The following is a 26,207-nucleotide window of genomic DNA, read 5'->3' on the forward strand; positions in this document are numbered from 1 at the left end:
TCCTCTGTAGCATGAGAAATTGGTCTGGCCACTAGTTTCAACAGAGATCTACCAGGAAGAAAATATCAAAATGTCTCTGGTGAAGAGTTAAAAACTCTACAGGGCTGTTTCATGAAACAGAAGAGAAGATGGATCAGAAGTTAACAAACTTTCACTAAAGGGTCCCACAGGAAACAGTTTAGCTTTCCGGGTAAGGTGCTCCGGGTCCTACTATAGACTTGCCAAAACACAGACTATTTCTTTACACAGACTATATGTAAGTAAATAACTGTATGTCCATAAATTTTTATTTATAAAAATAGGCAGCTGTGCCAGGCAGTAGTGGTACACATCTTTAATCCCAGCATTCAGGAGGCAGAGACAGGAAGATTTCTGTGAGTTCGAGGTCAGACTGGTCTGCAAATCAAGTTCCAGGACAGCCAGAGCTCTTACACAGAAAAATACTGTCCTGAAAAAAAAAAAAAGAAGGCAGCTGCTTTGTGGACTCCTAATTCACCCCACCCCCCAAACACACACAAGATGCTGGCTGTAACTGGATAATCTGATATAGCAACACATGAATGCCTCTTAGACTAAAGCTCAGAGCAAAGATAGACAGTCGTTGAAGGGACAGAGGAAAATCCCAAGGTTTTACATTCGCTCTGAAGGAGCCAGGAACCTTACAAATGACAGAGCATTGTATCTTGTCTGCTATAAAAGGAACCAAATTAAGGATAAAGAAATATTTTTTTCCTGGATTCCAGACACAAAACAGTTTACTGTCATAAGAACCATTTGAGAGGGACAAATGACTCAGATGGTACGTTAAAGATGAAGGGACTGGGGTAGAACACATGTTAGCATGTGCTCTCAGTTCCATCCCCAGCACCAACACCAAAAAAGGAAATAAACCATTGTTAGTGGCTGTTAGAGCCTGTGACATGGAGGTCCTAATCCAAAAGACCTTAGAGACAAACTTACCCACTGCACTTAACTCACCAGATCTGGAGACAAGCCCAACCCCCTCAGCGAACGGACACTGTTTTGTGTGGGTTTGGTTTTTTGTTCTCCAGTAACACAGGGCTAAAAAGAAATGAGTCCCCATCAGAACAACTGGACAATTTATGGCTCTTGAATTTCAAAGATAGGTCACACAAAATATCAGTGCAAAACTGATCAAAGTTACTACCCGCATACTTATGTGGAAAAACCCACCTGTGGTACAAGGCTGACATGAATATTACAGAAATTTTCCTTTTTTGCTTTAAACTGGAATTGTCGGAATGCTTCCACAAATGCCATTCCTTCGATGTCTCCAACAGTGCCTCCCAGCTGAGGGTGGAAAACAAAAATAAGGCACAAATAACCAAACATCTTCCATAACACACAAACTAATGGAATTTTCTTGCTTTTGAAGTTAAGTAATTTTTCTTTAGAAACAGAATCTGACCATATAGTCCTGGCTGACCTAGAACTCCCTATATAGACCAGGATGGCTCTGAAGTCAGAGATCTGCCTACCTCTGCCTCCCAAGTGCTGGAATTAAAAGCATATACCACAACGACCAGATAAATTAAGTAATTAATTACTTTTGGAAGAGTTTCATACTGTATGTAGCCCAGGGTGGCCTGGACTTCTACATAGATAGCCCAGGCTAGCCTTGATCATGTACCGTGAATCACCACACTTGGTTTAGAAATAATTTTGTTTTATTTTGTTTTGTTTTTCTTTTCTGAGACAGGGTTTCTCTGTGTAGCTCTGGCTAAACTGGAGTTCTTTTCTCTATAAACAAGACTGGCCTGTAACTAGGAGATCTGCTTGCCTCTGTCACCCAAGCGTTGGTTTTAAAAGTGTGAGCCACTATCCCCAGCTTTAGACATAATTTTAATAGACTGAGGATAAGAACTGAAGTTTAATACTTTTTTCACAAGAACAGAAGACTATAAGTGCTTAAAATCATTAAATTATACAGTTGAAATGAATGAAGTTTTGTGACATTAAACTTCAATAAAACTTTTAATAAAAAAGCCTGGTCTGGTAAAAAAAAAAAAAAATCTGTAATCCCAGCTCTGGGGAAACTGAGGAATGAGTATCACAAGTTCAAGACTAGTCTGGAGTACATATATGCTATCTCAAAAAAATCCAGGCATGGTGACAAAAAGAAGCAGAGGCAGAAGGATTGCCTTTAGTTTGAGGCCTGCCTAGGCTAAATAGTGATTTCTGGGCCATCTTGGGCTACAGTGAGAATCAGTTTCAAAAGAAAAGAGAAAGAGAAGAGGGCTGGAGAGATGGCTCAGTGATTAAAAGCACTGGCTGCTCTTCCAAAGGACATGGGTTCAACTCCCAGCACCCACACTTCAGCTCACAAACATCTATAACTCCAGTCCTAGGGATTACTCTCTTCTGTCCCCAGAGGGCACTATATAGGCGTGCTACACCTACAAACATGCAAGGAAAAAACCCACAAACATAAAAATAAAATTTCAAAAAATAAAATAAAGTTTTAAAAATTAAAAAAGAAGAGAGACAGAGACACAAAACTCACAAGCAGATAGAAAGTTCAAAGGGCTGGCAAGATGGCTCAGTGGGTAAAGGCACTTGCCACCAAGCCTGATGACCTATGTTCAATCCCTGGGACCTTAAAGGTAAAGAGAACTAACTCTCACAACTTTCCTCCGACCTACACAAGCACACACTGGCATGCACACTGGAACATATGTACACATGCATGCATGCACACACACACACACACACACACACACTAAATAAATAAATAAATAAATATAAAGAAAGAATTCACAATAAATAAAATGAATTCAATAAAGAAAAGAACTATCAGCCGGGCGGTGGTGGCGCACGCCTTTAATCCCAGCACTCGGGAGGCAGAGGCAGGTGGATCTCTGTGAGTTTGAGGCCAGCCTGGTCTACAAGAGCTAGTTCCAGGACAGGGACCAAAAGCTACAGAGAAACCCTGTCTCGAAAATTCAAAAAAAAAAAAAAAAAAAACCTTTATTTTTTTAGCTTGTGGGTAAAGATTATACAGAGGGATTTTCTTTGCAGAAGCTCTCATACATATCCCAATATATGTTAAGTTGAATTCCTGGTTAATGGGAATCAGCTAGTGCTGATATAATAAGTCAATTAAAGCAAATTATAAATCCAAAAAAAAAAAAAAAGAAAAGAAAAGAACTATCCAAAACATAGGCCACAGAAGAGAAAGCTACCAGTGGTTCTAGCTGGAACAAAATATTCAAATGAGTGCGTTGATGGCTACCTGTTTCTGCTTGGATGGTTCAATTGAATGAAACAGTGATGCTGGGCCATGGTGACACATGTCTTTAATCCCAGCACTGGAGAGGCAGAGACAGGCAGATCTCTGTGAGTTGGAAGCCAGATTGATCTACACAGCAAGAAGAAAAAAAAACTAAACTCTAAAAAAAAAAAAAAGCAGTTGAAGGTAGAAGCATGAGGATCACCAGTTTGAAGCCAGGATGGACATACTAAAATCCTGCCAAAAGAAGTGGGGAAGGAGAGAGAGTTAGAGAGAAGAAAGAACGGAGGGAGGGAGGGAGGGAGGGAGGGAGGGAGGGAGGGAGGGAGGGAGGGAGGGGGAAAAGCAGAGGTGGCTACGATGGTAGCAGCAGGAGGAGGAAGGCATGAGGCGTAATCTCAGCAGTGCTCAGGAGGCTGATTGAAGCTGAAATATTGCTGCAAACTCAAGGCCAACCTAGATTACATACTAATATCAAGGTTAGCTTGAAATACATGGGGAAACACTGTCTTAATAAATACAAACAGGGACAGTGGCTCAGTCAATACTGACTGCCAGGCAAGCATGAGGACACGAGTTAAGACTCAAAGCAAATATACAAAGCTGTGCACAGTAGTGTCTGTAACCCCAGGATAGGGCATGTCTGTGACCTCACCCCAGAAGGTGGGAACAGAGACAGGCATATTGGCCAGCCAGTCTAGCCAAGTCATTGAGCTACATGTTCGTGAGACCCTGTCTCACACAATAAGATGATGGGCAAGTGAGGAAGCTAACCAGTCTTGAGCCCGGCTTCCACAGGTATTTGAATGCACACACGTGTGTGCATATACGTACACACATACAGCACAGATGCACACAAAAAATAAGTATAATTTAAAAGACAGACCAGGCACGGGAACTATCACCTTTAATCTCAGGGCTTAGAATAGAAGTTGGTGAGGCAGGTGGATCTCTCTGAGTTCAAGGTCAACATATCAGTTCCAGGCCTGCCAAGGCTACATTGCATGCTCCTGTCTGGAACAAGAAAGAAAAGAAAAGAAAAGAAAAGAAAAGAAAAGAAAAGAAAAGAAAAGAAAAGAAAAGAAGAAAGAAAGAAAGAAAGAAAGAAAGAAAGAAAGAAAGAAAGAAAGAAAGAAAGAAAGAAAGAAAGAAAGAAAGAAAGAAAAGTCTGTACTTAAACCAAACCATATGGGAATGTCTTAGAGGATTTTGTCCTTTGTGTTTTTGTGTTGCGGGGACATAATCCAGGGTCTCACATATGTTAAGCAAGTGCTCCACTGCTGAGCTATATGCCCTTAGCCCCCTTCTGCTTTTATTTTGTTGTTTGTTAGTGTGGTTTTTGTTTTGTTTTTGAGACAGTGTTTCTTTGTATGGCCCTGGATGTCACAGAACTCTGTAGATAAATCTGGCCTTGAACTCACAGAGATCCACCTGCCTCTTCTTCCTGAGTACTAGGATTAAAGGCCTGTACCACCACCACCTAGCTTGTTAATATGGATAATTTTTTTTTCGGTTTTTGTTTGCTTGTTTGTTTGTTTTTTGCGGGGGAGGTAGCTTTTGGGGACAGATTCTGACTTTGTAGCTCAGACTGGACTGGAGCTCCATATGTACCCCAGGCTAGCTTCAAACTCCTTCCCCAGTCTCTGGAGTGCTAGATTGCAGGACCCCAAACTCAGCTTCATTTTGTGCTTTTTGAAGGGGATCCTATTATCACTGGAACATAAGGACCAAGACTTTAAATCTTATCTGTTCCTGCCCTCATGTGGTCTATTGTGGCACTGCATCCTCTTAACCTATTTGGAAGTTCCTATTATCACTGTGTTCAGAACCCTCGTGATAATGCTTTCTTATTGTAAGTTTGCATTTATTAAACTTAAAACTCCAAAATTGATAATCCATAAGTTTTAAATAACTTGCATTATAATTTGTCGTTATAATTATTCTACTTTCTTATTCTCAATCTTTTATTATATTCAACTTATAAGTTAAAATATTACATGGTCAGCAGTGGTGGCGTACTACTATAATTCTAGCACTTGGGAAGCTGAGGCGCAAGGACTGCTCTGAGTTATAGGCTAGCATAGGCTACATAATTAATCCCAGGTTAGCCTGGACTAGAGAGTGAAACCTTGTCTCAAAAAAGTCAGACACAAAAACTTGATCACAAGTATAAATGTTTAAGAAACATACACTAGAGCCGGGCGGTGGTGGCGCACGCCTTTAATCCCAGCACTCAGGAGGCAGAGGCAGGCGAATCTCTGTGAGTTCGAGGCCAGCCTGGTCTACAAGAGCTAGTTCCAGGACAGGAACCAAAAGCTACGGAGAAACCCTGTCTCGAAAAATCCAAAAGAAAAAAAAGAAAGATACACTAGCACTTGGTACTATATATGATCTTGGACAAAAACAAAGAAGTGAAAAGTTAGCTGCAAGGGAAGACTCCATGATGCAGCTTCCAAGAGGTCATCTTCCATAACTAGGTGGGAATTTATGGGAAATTTATGCTGTTTTGGTGCCATCCAGCCTTCTTTAAGTAATCCCTCACCTGTAATTTTTGTTGTTATTGCTTTTCTAGACAGGGTCCTATCATATAGCCCTGACTGGCCTGAAACTCTCTACATAGACCATGCTGGCCTCAAACTCACAGAAATCTGCCAGCCTCTGCCTCCTGAGTGCTGGGATTAAAGGTGTGTATCACCATGCCTGGCTTTTATTTTAACTCACCTCTGCTTTCTAATCAGGATTGATAAACTCACTGATTCATAAAATAACAAAAAAACTTAGAACAGGGTAGAGTCTGAATCTCTGAATCCAACCCCAGTACCACATAAAACTGGATATAGTGATGCATGCTTGTAATCTCAGCACTTGGAAGGTAGAGGCAGAAGGCTCAGAAATTCATGGTCATTCTTGGCTACATAGTGGAGTTTAAGGCCAAGGGTATATGAGACTGTCTTTTATAAATATTTTTTTAAAAAAAGGAAACACTGGGGCTAAGGAGATGGCTCAGTGGTGAAATACTTAGTGTGCAAGTCTTGACAACCTAAGTTCAGACCCCCAGAACCCACATGAAAATGAGCTATAGTAGCACAGGTGTCTGTAATTATAGTGTAGGCCTGCCAAGATGTGGGATGTGGAGGCAGGAGGATCATCAGAAGCTCATAAGCCAGTTAGCCTGGTATACAAAGGAGTGAGTAGTAGAGAGCCTGTCTCAAACAAGTTGGATGTGGAAGCCGAGGACCAACACTCAAGGTTGTCTTCTGACATCCACATGAGCACTAGGATACACACACACACACACACACACACACACACACGCGCGCGCATTTTCATTTTTAAGAGAAAGTACTTCCTTGATATAAATCAGGAAGGAGGGGGCTGCAGAGGTGGCTCAGAGGTTAAGAGCACTGACTGTTCTTCTAGAGATCTTGAGATCAATTCCCAGCAACTACACGGTGGCTCACAGCCATCTGTAATAAGATCTGGTGCCCTCTTCTGGCCTGCAGGCATACATGGAGGCAGAATGTTGCATACACAATAAATAAACAAATAAATCTTTTAAAAAAAGAAAAAGTTCTAAAAAAAAAATCAGGAAGGAAGGAACAACCAGGTAGAAAACAGTCTGCATAACATACTACATTCTACAGCCATAAAGGAATGAGAGAAAAGTCAAGGCAGTCAACAAGTGCTAAATTCAAATGCTGCTTTCTTGAATGGTTGATATTACCTCCCACCTCCACCATCTGACTTTCCCAACCCAATCTCTACTTTCCACAGCACTCTGCAAATATTTCTCCAATACTAGAAATTAAAATACACTCTGGAATAGGAATGTAGCTCAGTTGGTAAGATACGTGCCTAGCACACATGAAATCCAGGATCCCATCCCCAGCATGGCATAAACCAGGAGGAATGGCACATGCCTGTAATCTTAGCACTTGGCAGAAGGATCAGGAGTTCAAAGGCTTTATTGGCTATATATCAAGTTCAAGGTCAGCCTGGGTTACCTAAGACCCTGTTGTCAAATAAACAAAATCATACAGTTTATTTGTATGAACAGTGGGTCTATGGACTCCTCAGGGACAGAAGAAACTATCCATTCCAGGCTCCAGCCCCAACACCGACGACGTTACTCACCTGTCCGCACACACAGACCACTGCGTACCTACCCCCAGAGAATGTGTGATTATCTCTTTAATAACTGACTCGTGACCATGTCTGTTGTTCCCTGCTGGAACCCCACCCCCAGCCTAATTTACCATACCAAAGAGGGGAGAGTGAAGGAAAACTGGATGCTTAAAGAGCCAACAAGGCAGTAGCTTATGAAGAAAAGGTCCATGCTTGCCTCAATAACGCATATCTGGGGTTCTTCCTTATCACTATCCACGGACACTTTGGCTTGATTCATGACCCACTCCTGGATAGCATCAGTAATATGGGGGACAACTGCAGAAAAAGGGAAAAAACAACACAGCAGTTACTTCATGAAAAAGGAAGTATATGGACTTCCCAAATGATGTGAAAGCCACCGGCAAATGAGACCACCTGGAGATCTTGTGCCATTGTCTCCACCACTGGAACCAGTATGGACTGAAGAATTTAAAGTCACTCATTCCCATGGTAGACCTTTGCTCTTGAAGCAGACCAGAGAACGAGAAACAGAAAGAAGTGCTATCGCCGATGCAGACAAGAAAACACCAGGCTGGAGAGGTGGCTCAGCAGTTGTACTTGCTTCTTTCCCAAAGAACCTGAGTTCACTTTCTAGCACCAACATCTGGAGGCTTCTAACTGCCTGTAACTCTAGCTCCAGGGAATCCAACACCCTCTTCTGGCTTCCAAGGGCACTCATACACACATGGCATACATGTACACACACACACACACACACACACAAATAAATCTTTTTTTAAAAAACTTAGGAACTACCTATCATGCCATCTGAGACTGGGCAAGGAAGGCTAAGTCAGATGCTAGTATCCACAGGAAGGACACCCAACAGCTATACGGGGATGGGGCCTAAATACCCTGGGGATAATAGCAGCCAGTGGAGAGGTCTACTTCAAGGGTGTAGATGAAATCCCTGTCTCGAAAAACCAAAAAAAAAAAAAAAAAAAAAGAAATCCACGCATTCACCAGGGTTCCAGCACAGAGATGTCAAATTCCAATTGGGCATTATTTTAGTTTTCTATGGCTTCTGCCATAAATTACCATAAGATAAACTTGTTTTTATTTTGTTTTGGTTTGTTTTTGAAACAGGGTCTCCCTGTGTAGTCATGAGTGGCCTGAAATTTTCTATGTAGACCAGGCTGTACTCAAATACTTGTGGCAAGTTCTGCACCACTATGCCCAGACAAAAATTTCATAAATTTAATTGTTTTCTTCCTTTTTAAACTTTACTTATTTTATGTATATGGCTGTTTTTCCTGCATATATGCATGTCCATCATGCCTGGTGCCTTTAGAAGATAGAGGAGGACATTGGATCCTCTGGAACTGGAGATATACACAGTTATTATCCACCTTATGGGTGCTGCAAACTAAACTAGGGTTCTCTGCAAGAAGAAGTGCTCTTAATTCCTGAGCAACCTCTCCAGCCCCCTATGATTTTCTTTTTGAGGCAATGGCTCATATAGCTCAGAGCCTAAAACCTGCTTTGTAGGTAAAGATGACTTTGACTTTTCCTGTCTTCACCTCTCAACTGCTGGGATTACAAGTGTGCACGCAGTTCATGAACTCAATAGTTTAAAACAATATAATTATTGACGAGATGATCCGTAAGTAAGGGTGATTGCCAATAAGCCTGAAGACCAGAGTTCCATTCCCAGACCCCACAAGAGAACCAACTCCTGCAGTTGTCCTCTGACTTCCACATGTGCACCATGGCATGCAAGAATCCACAAAGATACATAGACATATACCTACAGAATAAAAATAAATGTAATAAAATAATAGCAACAAGGCCAGGTATAAGCCAGCACTCAAGAGAGTGAGGCAAAATGATTGCCACGAGTTCAAAGCCAAAGTAAATTCCAGGCCAGCCCAGTCCAGACTACTATATGAGACACTGTCTACATAGCTAGTTCCAGGCAAGCCAGATCTACACAGTGAGACTCTGTCTCAAAACCAACAAAAATAAATAAAATCAGGACCTGGGGGTATAACTCAGTTAGGGTTCTTGCCTAGCCTGCACAAAGTACTGGATCTGATCCATAACACCACATAAACTGCTGTAGTAGTATATGCCTATAATCCCAGCACTTAAAGAAGTGGAGGCTGGAGGATCATCACATGCAAGGTTATCCCTGGCTACATAGTAACTTAAAGGCTAGCCTGGGCTACATGAGACCCTGTCTCAAAAAAGAAAATTAAAATTAAAAATATTATCTAGTAATAAAAACTGCTAAAAAGTGTATTCAGGAACATTGACAAGGGGCACTCTTTATATTTCTGAGTAAAAAAGAAAAGAAAACAGAGATTTCAGGTCCCACAACCTTCTCATTTCTGTTAAACACAAAGTTTCCTCTGAATGCTGCTTAGCACACAGGGTCCATAATGTTATATAGTAAAATACCTTGAACAGTCTCCCCCAGGAAATCACCACACCTCTCCTTATTAATCACATGCTGATATATCTTCCCAGTGGTGATGTTGTTGTCCTTATAAAGATTAATGTCCAAGAATCTTTCATAATTTCCCAGGTCCAAATCAACTTCTCCACCATCATTTAAAACAAACACTTCACCTATGATCAAAATACAATGGAAAAATTAAAACTTACTTTGAACAGATTATTTTTCAGTCAGGCAAGAAAACTCATACCTATAATCCCAGAACTTGTAACACTCCATGCACATGCACACACACTTACAACACACACGTGCATGTGCATGCTTGCACACACATGTGTGTCAAAAGTTTGCAAAACACCCTTATTTTTCAAATTGGAAAGAGTCATCTACCAATTTATTTTTAGAAATTAATTCTTAAGGCTGCACCATCAAAAGAGAAAGGGGAAGGAAGGAAGGAAGGAAGGGAGGGAGGGAGGGAGGGAGGGAGGGAGGGAGGGAGGGAGGGAGGGAGGGAGGGAGGAAGGGAGGGAGGCTCTTTGGGTATGGTAGTACTAGCTTATAGTTCCAGATACTGGAAGAGTGAGTTAAAGGGATTGCTTGAGCCTAGTAGTTGGAAGCAAACAACTCACCTCCAAAAAGGGAGGGGGGAAAAAGTAAAACTAATGCAAGGTTTTATGCTACAAAATAGGACAGAAGATACCCTGACAGTTAAGGATCAAGAACAAGGGACACAGAAGGAATTTCACTGTTTTCCTTTGTAATATTTTATTATCATTGTGCATGTGCATGATGGAGTGGGGGCTCCTGTGCCAAGGCTCACATGTGAAGTCACTGGACAATTTTATGAAGTTGATTGTCTCCTTCCACCGTATGATGAGTTCTGAGGAACAGTAGGATCATTAAGTTAGTAGTGTTGGGGGGGCTGGAGAGACGGCTCAGAGGTTAAGAGCATTGCCTGCTCTTCCAAAGGTCCTGAGTTCAATTCCCAGCAACCACATAACCATCTGTAATGAGGTCTGGCGCCCTCTTCTGGCCTTCAGGCATACACACAGACAGAATATTGTATACATAATAAATAAATAAATAAATAAGTTAGTAGTGTTGGGCAGCAAGCCACTTTACCCACTGAGCCATTTGGCCAGCCCCACAAAGGTGATTTTTGTTTTGTGATCAAGGCTGGTTACACAATAAGTTCATTTAGATAAAATTCATCATCAAAGCCGTACATTTAAGATTTATGCACTTTTCTGCTTGCATGTAAAAAAGGTTTGAGGGCCTATGAGATGGTTCAGCAAGTAGGGGTGCTTGCTGCCAAACCTGACAATCTGAATTCAAACACACACACACAAAAGTAATAAAAATACAAGTAAATACCCAAAAATTAAAGCCTTTTATTTTGGTGTGTGATGTACATATGTGTTCCTGTGGATATTTGGAAATGTGGATGCAAGTGTACAAGTATGTGTGCACATCTGGAAGCCAGGGTGTCTTTTTCAATTGCTCTGCTCCTGAACTGGTCTCTCGCTGAAACTGGAAGGCATTCACTCTGCTAAGACCCATTTTCCTCTGCCTCAACAGTGCTGGAGTTTCAGAAGCTCAACACCACGCCTGGCTTTTGGATGGGTGCTTGGGATACAAACACTTCTCTACAGTTATGTGGCACTTTGTTTTTGTTTTGAGATAGGTCCTAAGTAGCCCATGCTTACCTTGAAGTTGTAGTTGTTATCAGACAGGGAGGGTCACACGTAGCCCAAGCTGGCCTCTGACTACTTAGCTGACTAAGGTTGGCCTTGATTCCCTCCCTGAAGCCCCATTCTTCCTGTCTCATCTCTCAAATTATGGGATTATAGACATGTGTTATCAAACCTGGTATTAGTGATTTTTTAAAATAACTAATTTATACTTATCAAAACGCCTGGTTGTGGTGACTTACACCTATAATCCCAGAACTCAGGAAGTTGAGATGGGAGGAAAACTATGAACCTGAGGCCTGCCTGAACTAAAGTGAATTTCAGGTCAGCCTGGGCTATAGTATGATCAAAAGAATACATCAGGGTCAGGGAGATGTCACAGTGTGTTTGTGTAGCACTGGCTACACAAACCTAAGGACATAGTTCAGATTCCCAGCACGTGTGTCAATGCCAGGTAGGCACAATAGCCTGCCTATGACCCTAACACTCCAACACTCAGCACTTGGGACACAGAGACAGGAGATCCCTGCAGGAAGTTGGCTAGCTAGACTAGCCAGACCAACAGGCTCTGGGTTCAAATGAGACATCCCACCTCACAATATAAGGTGGAAAACAATCAAAGAAGACACCAGAGACCAACCTCTTTCCTCCACATCTATCACAATCTCAAACTCAATTTCTCTCTCTCTCTCTCTCTCTCTCTCTCTCTCACACACACACACACACACGCATACACATTTAACCACAGATGCACTCATGTATGTATACCCACCAAACATGCCAATATTAATAACAGTTACTCCAGCAGGGGAAATGTTAAGAGAAATATATTTTGTGATAAAAATAAAACAAGATATAGTCCATAGAAAGTGGTATGTCTCCATAAGACTTGACTATGTGGAATGTCATCAGTGATCTGAAACATGAATCAAAACCCTTAAGAACTTTCACCCATTTCTATGGAATGATCCAGCAAGTCTACTTTTGTAAGCCTATACTAGAGAAATGACCCAAAAGATAAGACAAGAGGATGGACAGCCGGGCGGTGGTGGCGCACGCCTTTAATCCCAGCACTTGGGAGGCAGAGGCAGGCGGATCTCTGGGAGTTCGAGGCCAGCCTGGTCTACAAGAGCTAGTTCCAGGACAGGAACCAAAAGCTACAGAGAAACTCTGTCTCGAAAAACCAAAAAATGAAAAAAAAAGAGGATGGAGAGATGGCTCAGGAATTCAGAGTATTTGTTGCTCTTGGAGAGAACCAGAGTTCAGGTCCCAGAGCAGCCACGTCAGGTAGCTCACATCCACCTGTAACTCCAGTTCCAGGGGACCTTTCTCTTCCATTCTCTGTAGGCACCTGCATACACACGGCATCTACAGACACATATGCACGTAAATAAATATTTGAACACACACAAGAAAGCACTGCAAATTATCACTTTAAAAAGAAAATATTCCTTTTCATACCATGTTCATAAGGTGAGAAAGTTCCAGCATCGATGTTAATATAGGGGTCGATTTTGATGGCAGTAACTCGGAGTCCACATGACTTGAGAATGGTCCCAATGCTGCTGGCGATGATCCCTTTACCAATGCCTGAGATGACCCCACCAGTAACCAGGATATACTTCATTGGCGGGCAAATGGGTGGCTGCCAATACCCAAATGCAATCTGAGAAACAACCAAATTAAGAATCAGATTTGAGCCGGTGGCTCTTTAATCCCAGCACTTGGGAAACAGAGGCATCCCTGTGAGTCTGAGGGATGGCCTGGTCTACAGAATGAATTCCAGGAGCACAAGGGCTACACACAGTGAAACCTGTTTTGGAAAACAAACAAACAAACAAACAAAAAGTCAGATCTGAAAAAATAATGGGCAAGGTAGCCAATGCCTCTAATCCCAGTACTCCGAAGACTGAAGCAGGAAGATAATTTGGAGTTCAAACACAGATTGGGCTACATGAGTTGCACGCCCAACAGGACTAAAGAGTAAGACCTAGTTTCAACAACAACATTAAGTTAGTTAGTATGGTGGCTCAATCCTTTAGTCCCAGCACTCAGGAGGCAGAACAGATATCCATAAGATCAAGGCCAGCCTGATCTACATAGCAAGTTCCAGGCCAGTTGTGGCTACAGAGTGAAACCCTATCTCAAAAAGGAAAAAAGAAAAACTAAAGAGGCCAAGGCAGGATTGCCAAGACTTTGAGTTTAATATGGGCTACATAGGGAGTACTAGGCCAGGCCAGGGCTACATAGCAAGACTCTGTCTTAAACAAAACCAAAAAGCATATAAATAAATAAGAGTCCAAGGCAGGTATGGTAGATTACACCTAACCTTTACTCTCAGGAGACTGACACAGGAGGATCAATGAGAGTTCTAGACCAACAGTGGCTACAGTGTCTCATATAAAGTAAAAAAAAAAAAAACCTAAGAAAAAGAAATGAAAGGGTCACAGAGTAGAAACCTCCTCTCATCAGTAGAGAGCATATCAAACTATAATTCCAGAAGTACATAGCATTTTTTCTGTCTAAATGTTCCAACCTTTGGAAACCAGTTTTTGGGGGTTTGATTTTTCTTTGAGAAAGGGCTTCACTATCTATAGTAAACTTTCCTGGAGCTCATGTTCATCCTTATCAATTTACCGAGTCCTGGAATCACAGGTGCACACCACCACATCCAGTTTGGTGCTGTCAGGGTGGAGCAGGTGTACTTGCTGTTGTTGCTACCGCTGTTCCTGTTGTTTTCAGGACATGGTCTCATATAGCCCAAGCTGGCCTCCATTTCCCTGTGTAGCTAAGGCTGGCCTTGATCTCCTAACTTTCCTGCTTCCACCTCTCACCTTCTAGGACTACAGACTGTATTATTTTGTAGGCTTCTTTTCTTTTTGTTATTTTTCCAGTTATCATACAAAGCAATGGGTTTTTGTTGTGACATTTTCATACACATGTATAATTACACTGTCTCTTTTTAAAATTGTTATTATTTTACATATATGGTTATTTCATCTGCATATATAGCTATGCACCATGTGCATGTCTGGTGCCTGCAAATGCCTGGAACTGGAGTTACAGACAGTTGTGAACTGCCATGTAGTGGTGGGAACTGAACCTAGGTCCTCTGGAAGAGTGGCCAGTGCTCTTAAGTACTAAGTCATCTCTCCAGCTCTTACACTTTCATTCATACTTGCCAACTGCTACCCTCCCTTGATTTTGCGGCTTTTATTCCTACCACTAGACAGAAAACTAAGGCTATTTCCTACCAGGAAAGCAGCTGCCTCTGTTCCCTTGACTTTCCATTTACTTCGATTCTGAACTGTACTTAGCTTTTGCATGACAAACTACATTTCCCTAAGATTTAGAAGCATAGGAAAATGTTTCCAGGCTGTGCAAACTGTATGTAGGCAAGGCAATTTATACTTTCTTTTATCTGGAATGTGGAATAAAAATCTCAATAGTTTTAAATATATTTTGACCCTAAAAAAGAAATGAGCTCTCATCTCAGATAGGCAAGATGTATACCTGTAATCCCAGTACATGGGACGTTGAAGCAGGAAGATCAGGAATTCAAGGCTAGCAAGGACTACATGAGACTTTCTAAAAAGAAAAGAAATAACTCTGTTGCATGGGGGTAAATTGATATATAATGTAAATATAATGGAGGCTCATCTATGTTTTTTCATGTTAAGAGGAAAATCTTAATTGTCCATTTCCTAATTTAGCAAAAAATAAATCACCACGCTAGTATATGTAGGTGAGTAAATTGTGGACAATTGTTAGTTTTCTATATATTAAAAACAACATATCCCCTCTCTTTTTTGCATGTGCTTCTGTGTGCACACCCATGTATTCCTATCAATGGAGATGCATATGGAAGCCAGGGGACAACTTTAGATGTATCTTCATTTGAGACATGGGTCTCTCATTGGCCTGGTGCTCACCTATTAGGCTAGGCTGGCTGTCCAGTGAGCCCCATAGAATTTCCTATCTCCATCCTCCCAGAACTAGAATTACAGACATGTGTCACTATGCTCAGACTTTTTATATGGGTTCTGGGGATCAAACTTACATCCTCATGTTTTCGAGGCAAGCACCAATTAGACCATTTCCCTAGCTCTGAAAGTCCTACATAGTGAGATCAGAGGACAACTTCCAGGCGTTAGTTCTCTCCTTTCACTCTTTTTCCAGCAAAAAAAAAATTATTACAGATTTCGTTTTGCAGGGTTTTTTAGTACTGAGGATTGAATACAAGGCCTCACACGTGCTAGGCCTCACACGGTACTGAGCTCCAGGCCAAGCTGCACTCAGCTTTTTTTACATTAGTTCTGGGAATTGAAACCAGGTCCTCAAGGCTTGCTCCAAAAGCACTTTTAACTAGCTTGAGCCATTACACTAGCCCCACACCTGGCTTTTATTGTTTTATGCAGTTCTGGGGACTGAACTCAGGGCTTCATGTATGCTAAGCAAGTATCCTACCTACTGAGTTACATGTCCATCTCAGTCCTTTCTACCCTTCCTAAGCAAATAAGCTTGGAAAAAAATTATTTTTTTCCCTATAGAAGGGACATTCACATTTGCCCACACACATACATGTACATGTATATACATATACATAAATGTAATGTTTTAATTAAAACAAAGTAAGAGGAGTTGGGCACACACCTTTAAACTCAGCTCCCAGGACACAGAGGCAAGCAGATCTCTGTGAGTTTGAGGCTAGCCTGGTCTACAGCGCTAGTGTGGAACTCTCACCCCTTATTCTTAAAGGAGTGAGAAGAAATTTCCTAGCAGAATGTTTTCCCAGGAAGATAGTAGCCTTACCCTCTCCCACCTGGGAGATTCCAAGCACAAGGTCACTTAGTTCAGCCCAGCCAGCCACCTGGTCCAGGCTGATAAAGATGGCCTAACTCAAGAACAGTGGCCTTGCTATAAGAATAAGGAATAAACTGACTTAGCAAGATGGGGGGGGGCAGCAAAAGTCCTTGCATCCATGCCAAAGCAGCTTCAAAGATTCTCTTTGTAGTTATGCCTTTAAAAAGCTTACCCCACAGAGGAGGAGATACAACTCCTCTCTACCTCGCTGTAACGGGGATGGAAATGAGTTCCAAACATGTTTGTATTATGCTGATTAAACCTTGCTTATTACAGTCTGGGCCTCTCTGGTGGTCTCTCTCTGGGGGTCGTAATCTGGGCAAAACACTAGTTCCAGGACAGCTAGGGCTGTTACACGGAGAAACTATCTTGAAAAAAAAAAAAAAAAAAAAAAAACAAAGAGATGCCATTAACAATAAATATATATTTTCCTTTTGGTAGCCTAGTCTGGCCTTGAATTCAAAATGTAGCCATGGGAAACCACCACCATCCCTGGTTTACATAGTACTGGGATCAAACACAGTATTTCCTGCAAACTATAGACAAGCACCCTACTGCCTCAGCTACATCATCATTCCATAATAATAATTATGATGATGATGGTGTTTGATTTTTGAGATGAGGGAATCTCACTCTGTAGTCCAGGCTAGCCACCACATCACTGCATCACTGTCCTCCTCCCTGAGACTCACGAGTGGGAGTGCTGGGAGTCACCTCCCTGAGATCTTACAATATTTTTGAGCCCAACAAGTTCAAAATTGTAATCATTGGTTTAGAGTGCTGGTGCAGGCCTGAATCCAAGCACTTGGGATGTGGAGATTAGAGAATGAGTTTGAGGCCAATTTGAGCTACATAAGACCCTGTCTCTTTTTTTTTATTGAACATTTTTCTCTGCTCCCCTCCTTTCCTCTCCCCTCCCCTTCAACCCTCTCCCATGGCCCCCATGCTCCCAATTTACTCGGGAGATCTTGCTAAGACCCTGTCTTAAAGGAAAGAGAAACGCTGTAATGGATGCTGCAATCTACTTGTGAGCTTCATGTCGCCAGCTTTGCACTAAGCCTTGGGGGAAAACATGCACATTATTAACGCACATCTCATTTCCAACTTGCCAAACATACGTGGCTCCATTCCACCGTGCAGGCCTACAGCAACAGAAACACCCAAAGACACCTTTCTAATGCTGTTCATCTTTAAAGTAATGTAAATCAGACGCAAAACAGTACTTACTGGATAAGTCCGTTTTATGATGTTTATGACTGACAAAACTAAGCCAAGACGATGATCATCAAAACTGATTAGAAAAGGGGCACCAAGGACCTTTGTGGGTTGGCTAAACCCCACAGACTCGAGGTGAGGTGGAAAATTTATTGGGCATAAAGTACAAGTCGGCCTCCCCCCAGGCGGTAGTATTTGGTACGCGGAGGCCAGCTAAAAGGGTTGTTGTTTAACCTGTAAGCTGAAAGCTGACTCAAAATCCGAATCATCCCTGCAGGCGGTTTCGTTTCCGCTAACGCCATCTCGGGGATCCACAAACGTGGGGGAGAAGTAGGGCTTGGGGGTGCGGAATCCTGTGAGGAGAGACACACCCCAGGGACGCGCCGATTTGGACCCCAAGTCACTGGCTACTGCCAGGGAACAGGCTACATCGGCACTGGGCGCAAGTGGGCGTCCCCTAGTCCCAAAGGCCTGCTCGATCGCTCAGGTTTTCAAGCACTATGTGCAAGAAGCGAATGGCTATGGGCCGGGCGTGGGCACCAGCGGGAAAGGGACAAAAGCATCCAGGCCCCAAGTATGCTCCTGGCAGGGCCGAAATGGCCCCGGGGGAAATATGGTGGCCTGGGCACTGAGGCCCGAGGGGTTTCGGGGGAGGCCCAAGAAGGGAGTTACCTGTGTAGTGGCCAGGGCGCCGTGGAGTGTGGAGTGTGGCTCACGCAGCTCCACCCAGCGGCCAGCAGGACCCAGCGCTCACCTGTCCTGCGGGAGCAGGGACCTCATCTAGGGTGCTCTAGTCACCACTCGGTCCTGCCCTCCCCAGGGACTGAAGCACCCTCTTCACCCACCTTCCCCTCGCGGTCCCGCAGCCGGCCCAGCTGACTCACGCTGGCTGTGAAAATGGGGGTGCTGCAGCGGTGGGTTCCAGCGACAGTACAAAAAAAAAAAAAAAAAAAAAAACAAGCGCCTAAAAAGTGTTTCCTACCGCACAGGCAGCTCCCATCACCCTCCGCTCTAGACGCCCTTGGCCCCAGGCCACGCTCAGCCAGGGCCTGCCCCTCCCTCCTGTCGCGAGTGAGCTTCAGCCCAGCCTCTAATGAATGCTCCTGGACAGCTCAGAACCTGGCAAGCAGAGCCCCTAGCTCCTATTCTCCCGCCAACTTCACTCACCACAAACGCTTGACCGTAACCCTACAGTGAAGCCCAGAGGCCAACACTGCAAAAGCTGGGAAAGGAGAAAAACAAAGCAGAATTGTTGCCTAGGGGATCACCGCCCATCTACGTGTCCATTTGTAAATGAACTTCCTTAGCACAAAGTTAGAGAGGAGGAGCAGAGGAAAGTAGGAGAGAAGGCTTCCAAAGTGACTTAGGGGGAGTGTTTAAAAGTTAGTGTGGCAAGGGATGCTGGAGGTTGTTTCAGGTAAAGCAAAGGAAAAAACAACTGAAAAGGAAAGGGTCTAACTAGACACAGATTTGAAGGGAGGCGAAATTTTAGGGAATCCGTGAAAGTTTTGTTTCTTTGGTTGTTTTTGTTATCTCTTTGGGGTTTTGTTGGTTAGTTTCTTTTGGTTTTTGAAACAGGCTGGGGGTAGACATGTAGCTCACTTGGTAGAGTGCTTTCCTAGCAAACACAAGATCACATATATTGTCAACATACAACACTGATCTGCCATGATGGCATATAATATATATAATAATTATTATATATAATAATAATATAATAGCAGCAATGAAAGATAGAAACAAGAGGAACATAAATTCAAGATTCTCTTTGGGTACTTAATAAATTCAAGGCCAGTCTGGGTTATGTGAGACCTTACCAACAGAAAGAGGTTCACCCTGGCCGACCTGGAACTCTATATGTCGAAGACCAGGCTGGTCTCAAGCTTAAAGAGATCTCCTGCCCTTGTCTCCCAAATGAATAGTCAGGATAAAGCAAAACTTACACAAGGGTTACTTGAAGACCTAGTGGAGTTTAGAAAGACAATTGTGAATTGTGTACTGATGGCCAGTTATAATCTATATAAATATAGGTGTACTAAAACCAGTCTGCTGGTGGTGTCAAGTAGAAGGCCAAAGGTCAAATGCTAGAATACAGACTGAAGTCGGTCAGATCCTGCTGGGCAGGGAGAAAGGAAGGAGAAGGGCCTGAAGATAGCAAAAGCACAGGAGTTTAGCAGCAAAGGCTGTGATATTGAAGGCCAAGATTTCAAAGGAAAGCCAGGCTTGGTGGAACACATTTGTCATCCCAGCACTTGGGACTAGGAGAAAAGCAAGTTTAAGGTCAGCTTGAGATACACAGCAAGTTCCAGGACACTTGGGGATACATATCGAAACCCTGTCTCTAATTTTAAAAACTAGAGGACTGGAGAGATAGCTCAGCGGTTAAGTACTTACTGCTCTTGCCGAGGACCCAAGTTCAGTTCCCAGCACCTACGTCAGACAGGCAGCTCCCTGTCTGACGTAGGTGCTGTAACCCCAGCTCCGGGAAAATCCCACTCTTCTAGCCCCTTATGGCACTTGCAGCTGGCATCTGCACACACCAACCCACTGAAACAAAACTAGAAATAAAAAAAAAATCTGTAGAATAAATAAATAAATAATGGGGGAGGGCTGAGATGGCTCAATGATTCGACACTTACCATACAAACCTGAGGACTTGAGTTCAGTTCCTGGAACCCACATGTTGGAAGGAGAGAGCTAACTCCCCCAAGATGTCCTTTGACTTACACATGGGGGCTATAACACAAACACACACACACACACACACACACACACGCACACCTCATACACTCTCAATAAAAATTAAAATAAATTTTTAAAAAAGGTATGGGGTTATAACTCACTTGATAGAGTACCTGCCTAGCATACATGAGATCCTACATTTGATTTCCAAGCACCACATAAAGCCAGTGTGGTAGTACAGGCCCGTATTCCCAGCATTTGTGAGATAGAAACAAGAGGATAAGGAGCTCAAAGTTATCCTCAGCTACTGGTGAGCTTGAAGCAAAGTGGGGTTACATGAGAACCTGTATCGCCATGAAATAAATAAATAAGAGGCTGGAGAGATGGCTCAGTGGTTAAGAGGCTGCTCTTCCACAAGACTCAGATTCAATTCTCAGAACCCACATGGTGGCCTAGAACAGTCTGTAACTCCAATTCCAGGGGATATTACACCTTCTTTGGGCCTCTGCAGGCACCACGCATGAAAGCTGTGCACAGAAATATGGGGAAAACACCAATACACATAAAATAAAATAAATATTGGCATTCTGTTAACAATAGCTAAGAAATGGAAACAACCTAAATGTCCTTCAAGAGAAACATGGAAAAAACGAGAGGTAAATGCAGAAGAAGGAGGGTGGGGACTAAAGTCATAAAGCATCATATTATTATCTACCTAAAATTATACATAATATATATGTCTGTCTATACATATACAGTTTAAGTGAAAATTTCCCATCTGGGCTAATAATAATCCCTCCAAGAGCCATAGACCATCTAACAAAAAACTCAGGCAGCAGGCATGAAAAGCCCCCTTTTGAATTGTTGGTCCAGGTGGTACATCCTAAAACATTATAAGCTATTGATGTTGCCCTTGGTTGCCTCTCAGAGGAGGAAGATAAATCCTTTTTGATGAAGACACAGTGAGCTTCAAAAACAGGGTCCAGAAATCCCTGAGCAGAATCTGCCCTAAAGCTTCCTCCCTGAGGACTAGCTTTCATGGTACCAGAAACTGTGCCATGCAAGCTTCCGAAGGAGGGAGGCACCAACAGTCCCACTCAGCTATAACACCTATGAAGCACAAGGTCCAGCAAGGCACAAGAACCTACAGGTACGGGAGTGGCACATACTGGTGGTAACCAGCAGCTGTCTAATTGAACTCAAGAGCCATTCAACAGGAGGGAAATCATACCTGATACTGGAATCCTAGCCAACCACCTGACGCTAGTAAAGTCATGGGTCTTGGAGGAGAAACTACAACCACTGCTTTACAAAAGAGGGGGAAGCATCATCCCTAACTACATCCTAAATATTTATCCTTATACCCGCAGATTAAGTTTAGTTTTTACCCTTCACCAAGAAAACGTCTCTTTAGAAAAGCCAGAGAGCATTACAGAAAATCACAAGCAACTGCAGAGAACAAGAGATCCTGCGGTGTTAAGTGCCAACCGATACATCAACAACACAATTCCTACACCCAAGGCGCAGGGATCACTTTGGAAGAGAGTCTGAAAGACTCGAAGGGACAAACAGGAAATTTCCTGTAAGATTCTGTCTCCTAGAAATGTCAGAGGGGCCTGTACCCATGAAGTCTCACCTACACAGCTGCCTAAGCAGGACCTGAACAGCAATGACACCAATGGACATGCTGTCATGGGGGAAGAAAGCTCAGGAAATCTCAACCCTACACAAAGAACTACAGGCCACTGGGACATGTAGAGAGTGGGGAAAATGGTCTTCCACAGGAAGAGCCCCCAATTGGTTATCCAATACCAAGTTGTCAGCCCTAAGATGAGATATATACAGGTAACATTATACAGATGGGACAGGTTGTATTTCTATATTTATGAATATATATATACATATTTAGGAATATAAATATATATAAATATATTTAGGAATATGTAAGTAAAAAAGAAAACAAGGACATGAATTTGCTATATAGTGAGATCCTGTCTAAAAATGAATAAAAATAAATACAGTAAAACAAGTTGGCTCACTGGGTAAAAGCATTTGCAGCACAAACCTGGCAATCTAAGTTGAATCCTCTGAATCCATAAAAGAGGTGGAAGGAGAGTACAAACTACACAAAAGTTGTCCTCTGGCATGGTGCATATACACCTAAACACACATATCATATACATACACTATAATCATTTTTAAAGTAAATATAAGTAAATAAAGATTTAAAAGGAGAAACAAGTCTAAAGATGAGACAGTTAGGGGACACCAGATGAAATGTAATAGAAATTTGAGATAAATGGCCAAGGAGGTGGCTCAGCAAGTAAAGGAATCTTTGCCACCAAACCTGTAGACCTGAGTCTAATCCTTGGGACACCCATAGCAGAAAGAGAGAACTTATTCCTGAAAAATTACCCTCTATCATCCCTCCAGGAGCCATGGCATGCCCACATAGCTATATAAACACAAACACAAAACAAAATCAATTTTTAAAAGAAAGGAAATTGAGACAGGGATGGGGCTTATGGAGTTGTGGGGTAAGCAACAAGAAGACTCAAGGTGCTTATAGCACAACCTGACAACCTGAGTTCAATCTCCAGAACCCACCTCTGACCTATACACACATCCCTTGGTAAACACATGCCCACAAACACACACACACACACACTAAACATAAAGAAAATTGAGAAAAGGCATCCCATCCATCCCTGGAATCAAGTCGCACAGCAGGGTCTGTGTGATGTTAGATGTAGGAGAGCGGAGAGTGGAAATACAGAAAGATAGTAAAGTTGGGGGGGGGGGTTAGTTGAGGCCAAGGAACTTCACAGACTGTAAGAGAGTGTCTGCCCATAATACTGATAGGAAGGTACACTCTGGCTGTTTAACAAAAGACAAAGAATTTTTTAAGGGAATGCAGTTTCTTCCCATGTAGAATGAAAAATTAGCCTTACCAAAAACAGCAGGTGTTTGGAATTAAGGAGTCAATTTCTGGGAAAAGAAACAGAGGTATCACTCCATCTGGCATCCTCGCAAGAGCCACAGATGTCCACGGAAAAAAAGATGAAACAGAATTACTAACAATAAAACAAATAGAATTGTTTTTTTAAAAAAAAAAATTGGATCACATATCACCACTTCATTTCCTGTTTACAACCGGAAAGAAAGAAGCTATGATTCCCTGATTTGGTTTGGTTTGATTTGATTTTGCTTAAGACAGGGTCCTATGTATGTAGAATGACGTTCAACTCATCACCCTCCTGCCCCAGCTTCCTCAGCGCAGGGATTACAGGCATGTACCACTACATCTGGATGGTGCCCTTTTTAGAATTAAAAAAGAACCTGAGTCTCAGCAATATGAAATGTTAGTCAAAGGTATATTAATTAATAGGAGTTGCCCAGCATGGTGGCACATGTCTTTGGTCCCAGCACTTAGGATGCAGGGGCAGAGGCAAGCAACTCTGAGTTTGAGGTCAGCCTGCTGTACACAGAGAGTCCCCAAACTGCTTTCTCAAAAAAAAGAAAAAATTTAGCATGAGTGACAAAGACAGGCATCAACATCAAACATGTTTTATCACAGACTCCGCACAACAGAAAACAGGGTCTCATCTATTCTATTAATCTGTGAGCCCAAAAGATAAAAAAATAGGGTATAAATATGAAGGGGCTATGATAACTATTATACTATTAATCTTGAATTTTAAAATAGAAAAATATTTTAGGAAACAGAAGTAGAAGGATCACAAAGCAGAGACTACTCTGGGCCACACAGCAAATTCAAGGCAAGCCTAAGCTATACAACATAGTGAGGCCCTCTCCAAAAAACCTAAGGGTTTGGGATGTGGTTCAATGGAACATGGCTTGCCTAGCTATGTCCAAGGCTTTTGATTTTATTGCCAACACCTCAAAAAAAAGCAAAGTGTGTCTATTCATAACTACTACTGACATAACACTATTCTAGACTCTCAAAATGGTTTTTAGAAAAAAAATCCATCATTATGTTATTGTTAATAATTTTATAATTATATAAATATATAAAATCAACTATGTTATTTTTTGTTTTTTCATGATAGTGTTTTTCTGTGTAGCCCTGGCTGCCTAGCTCTTGTAGACCAGACTAGCCTTAAACTCACAGATATCCACCTGCCTCTGTCTCCTGCGTGCTGGGATTAAAGGCATGTACCACCACTACCTGACCAAAATGCTATAATTTTTAAAACCAAATTTCACACACTGAATTTTCAGAAATTTCATTGACTTTATCTGTTTTGTGTAGTCCCGCACAAATGTGCTACAGGACGCATGTGTAAGGGGGAGGTCAACTTTCAGGAGTCTTCTTTCACCTTGCATGTCCAGAGGATGGTGCTCAAGTCATCAGGCTTGGTGGCAGTCACCTTTAGCTGCTGAGCCATCTCATGACCCCTCCCTCCCTCTTGTGCTTTTTGAAACAGAATCTAGCAGTGTAGCCAAGGCTAGAATCAAACCAGCTATCCTTCTGCCTCTGACTCCTGAATGTTGATTCCAAACATGCACCACTATATCTGGCATAATCTTTTACTTTAAAGAATTTCACCATGGCAAGCAAGATGCTTAGCAATTAAGAGTACGTCCTGCCCAGCGGTGGTGGCTCAGGCCCTTAATCCCAGCGCTCGGGAGGCAGAGGCTGGTGGAGCTCTGTGAGTTCAAGGCCAACCTGCTCTATAGAGCGAGTTCCAGGACAGGCTCCAAAGCCACAGATAAACCCTGTCTCGAAAAAACCAAAAAAAAAAAAAAAAAAAGGAAATAAAAAAAGGAGTACCCTTCCTGAGGATTTGGGTTCAGTTCACAGCACCCACATCAGGGTGTTCACAATTACCTGTCACTCCAGTTCCAGGGAATCCAGCACCCTCTTCCTGCTTCTTTGGGCAGGGTCATGCAGTGAGCACACAATGATACATATAGATACACACATAAATAAATAAATAATAAGTTTTCTTAAATTACTTTTCAAAGTTCACTCAGGCAGACTCGCCTCCCCCTAAATGACCCAAAATGTAAAGGTTATTCATCTAATAAATGGTAGGATTAGAACCTCTATCTTGGGCTTCTGATTCAAATTCCAGACTCTTTATAATTGTGCTAAAAACAAATACCATTTTCTGAGAATTTTCAATAATTTCAGGTTCTCACTGATTTTGAGCCAAGAAGCTTGGTGTGGAGGCACACACCTTAATCCTAGCACAACAGAGGCAGCGATGGGGGACCTCTGAGTTCGAGAACAGGCTGATCTGCAGAGCCGGTTCCAGGACAGTCAGGGCTACACAGACAAACCCTGTCTCAAGAAAATGCCAAGATAGGCACTAATCCTAAGACACCTCCTGGATTTAGAAGCTGAATCAATATTTCAACTTTAAAAACAAGTTAGAGGGTCTGTGAAGTGACTTAGTTCACAAGGGCACTTGAACCAAATCTGACATCCTCCCCCCACCCCCCAGTTACATTCCCAAGACTCATGTGGGGGAAATGTGAGAACTGATTCTCACAAATTCTCCTCTGAGCCGGGCGGTGGTGGTACAGAGGCAGGTGGATCTCTGTGAGTTCAGGGCGAGCTTGGTCTACAAGAGCTAGTTCCAGGACAGGCTCCAAAGCTACAGAGAAACCCTGTCTCGAAAAACAAAAACAAAAAGGTTCCCTCTAATCTCTGAAAGTGTGCTGTAGTTGGCACCCGCCCCCCATAAATAATTTTTAAAGAAGTTTGAACTTTGTCAATAACATCAAATTACTCCCTCAAAATGATTAAAATGACAAGTCTTGTTACATTTTCCAGCTTTAAAAGTAAATAGAATATTAAATACTTATACCATTGTCTTTTCTCTCTCCATGGCCATCTGAGGGAGAGCACGGCAAGCCAAGCTCGGTTGGAGCCCCTAACGAAAACGCCGTCGCTAGGGCTCTCGTTCCTAAA

At 42.4% G+C, this 26,207-nt stretch overlaps 1 protein-coding gene across 4 annotated transcripts in view; it reads right to left on the reverse strand.

The window, feature by feature from the left end:
• Ctps2 (CTP synthase 2) overlaps window positions 1-18,866 on the reverse strand; it is a 122,332-nt gene extending 103,466 nt beyond the window's left edge. The window contains exons 1-6 of one of the 4 annotated variants that reach the window (XM_057760125.1): window positions 18,752-18,866; window positions 12,968-13,172; window positions 9,818-9,988; window positions 7,593-7,693; window positions 1,195-1,311; window positions 979-1,062 (exon numbers count right to left, since the gene is read on the reverse strand). In XM_057760125.1, coding sequence (XP_057616108.1) covers window positions 979-1,062; window positions 1,195-1,311; window positions 7,593-7,693; window positions 9,818-9,988; window positions 12,968-13,133 — 639 coding nt within the window. In that variant the 5' untranslated portion in view covers window positions 13,134-13,172; window positions 18,752-18,866. The other 3 variants (XM_057760123.1, XM_057760122.1, XM_057760124.1) reach the window with 3 other exon arrangements.
• Window positions 18,867-26,207: the final 7,341 nt, after the last annotated feature.

This window comes from Chionomys nivalis, chromosome X (assembly GCF_950005125.1).
Source record: "Chionomys nivalis chromosome X, mChiNiv1.1, whole genome shotgun sequence".
Classification (NCBI taxonomy): Eukaryota; Metazoa; Chordata; class Mammalia; order Rodentia; family Cricetidae; genus Chionomys; species Chionomys nivalis.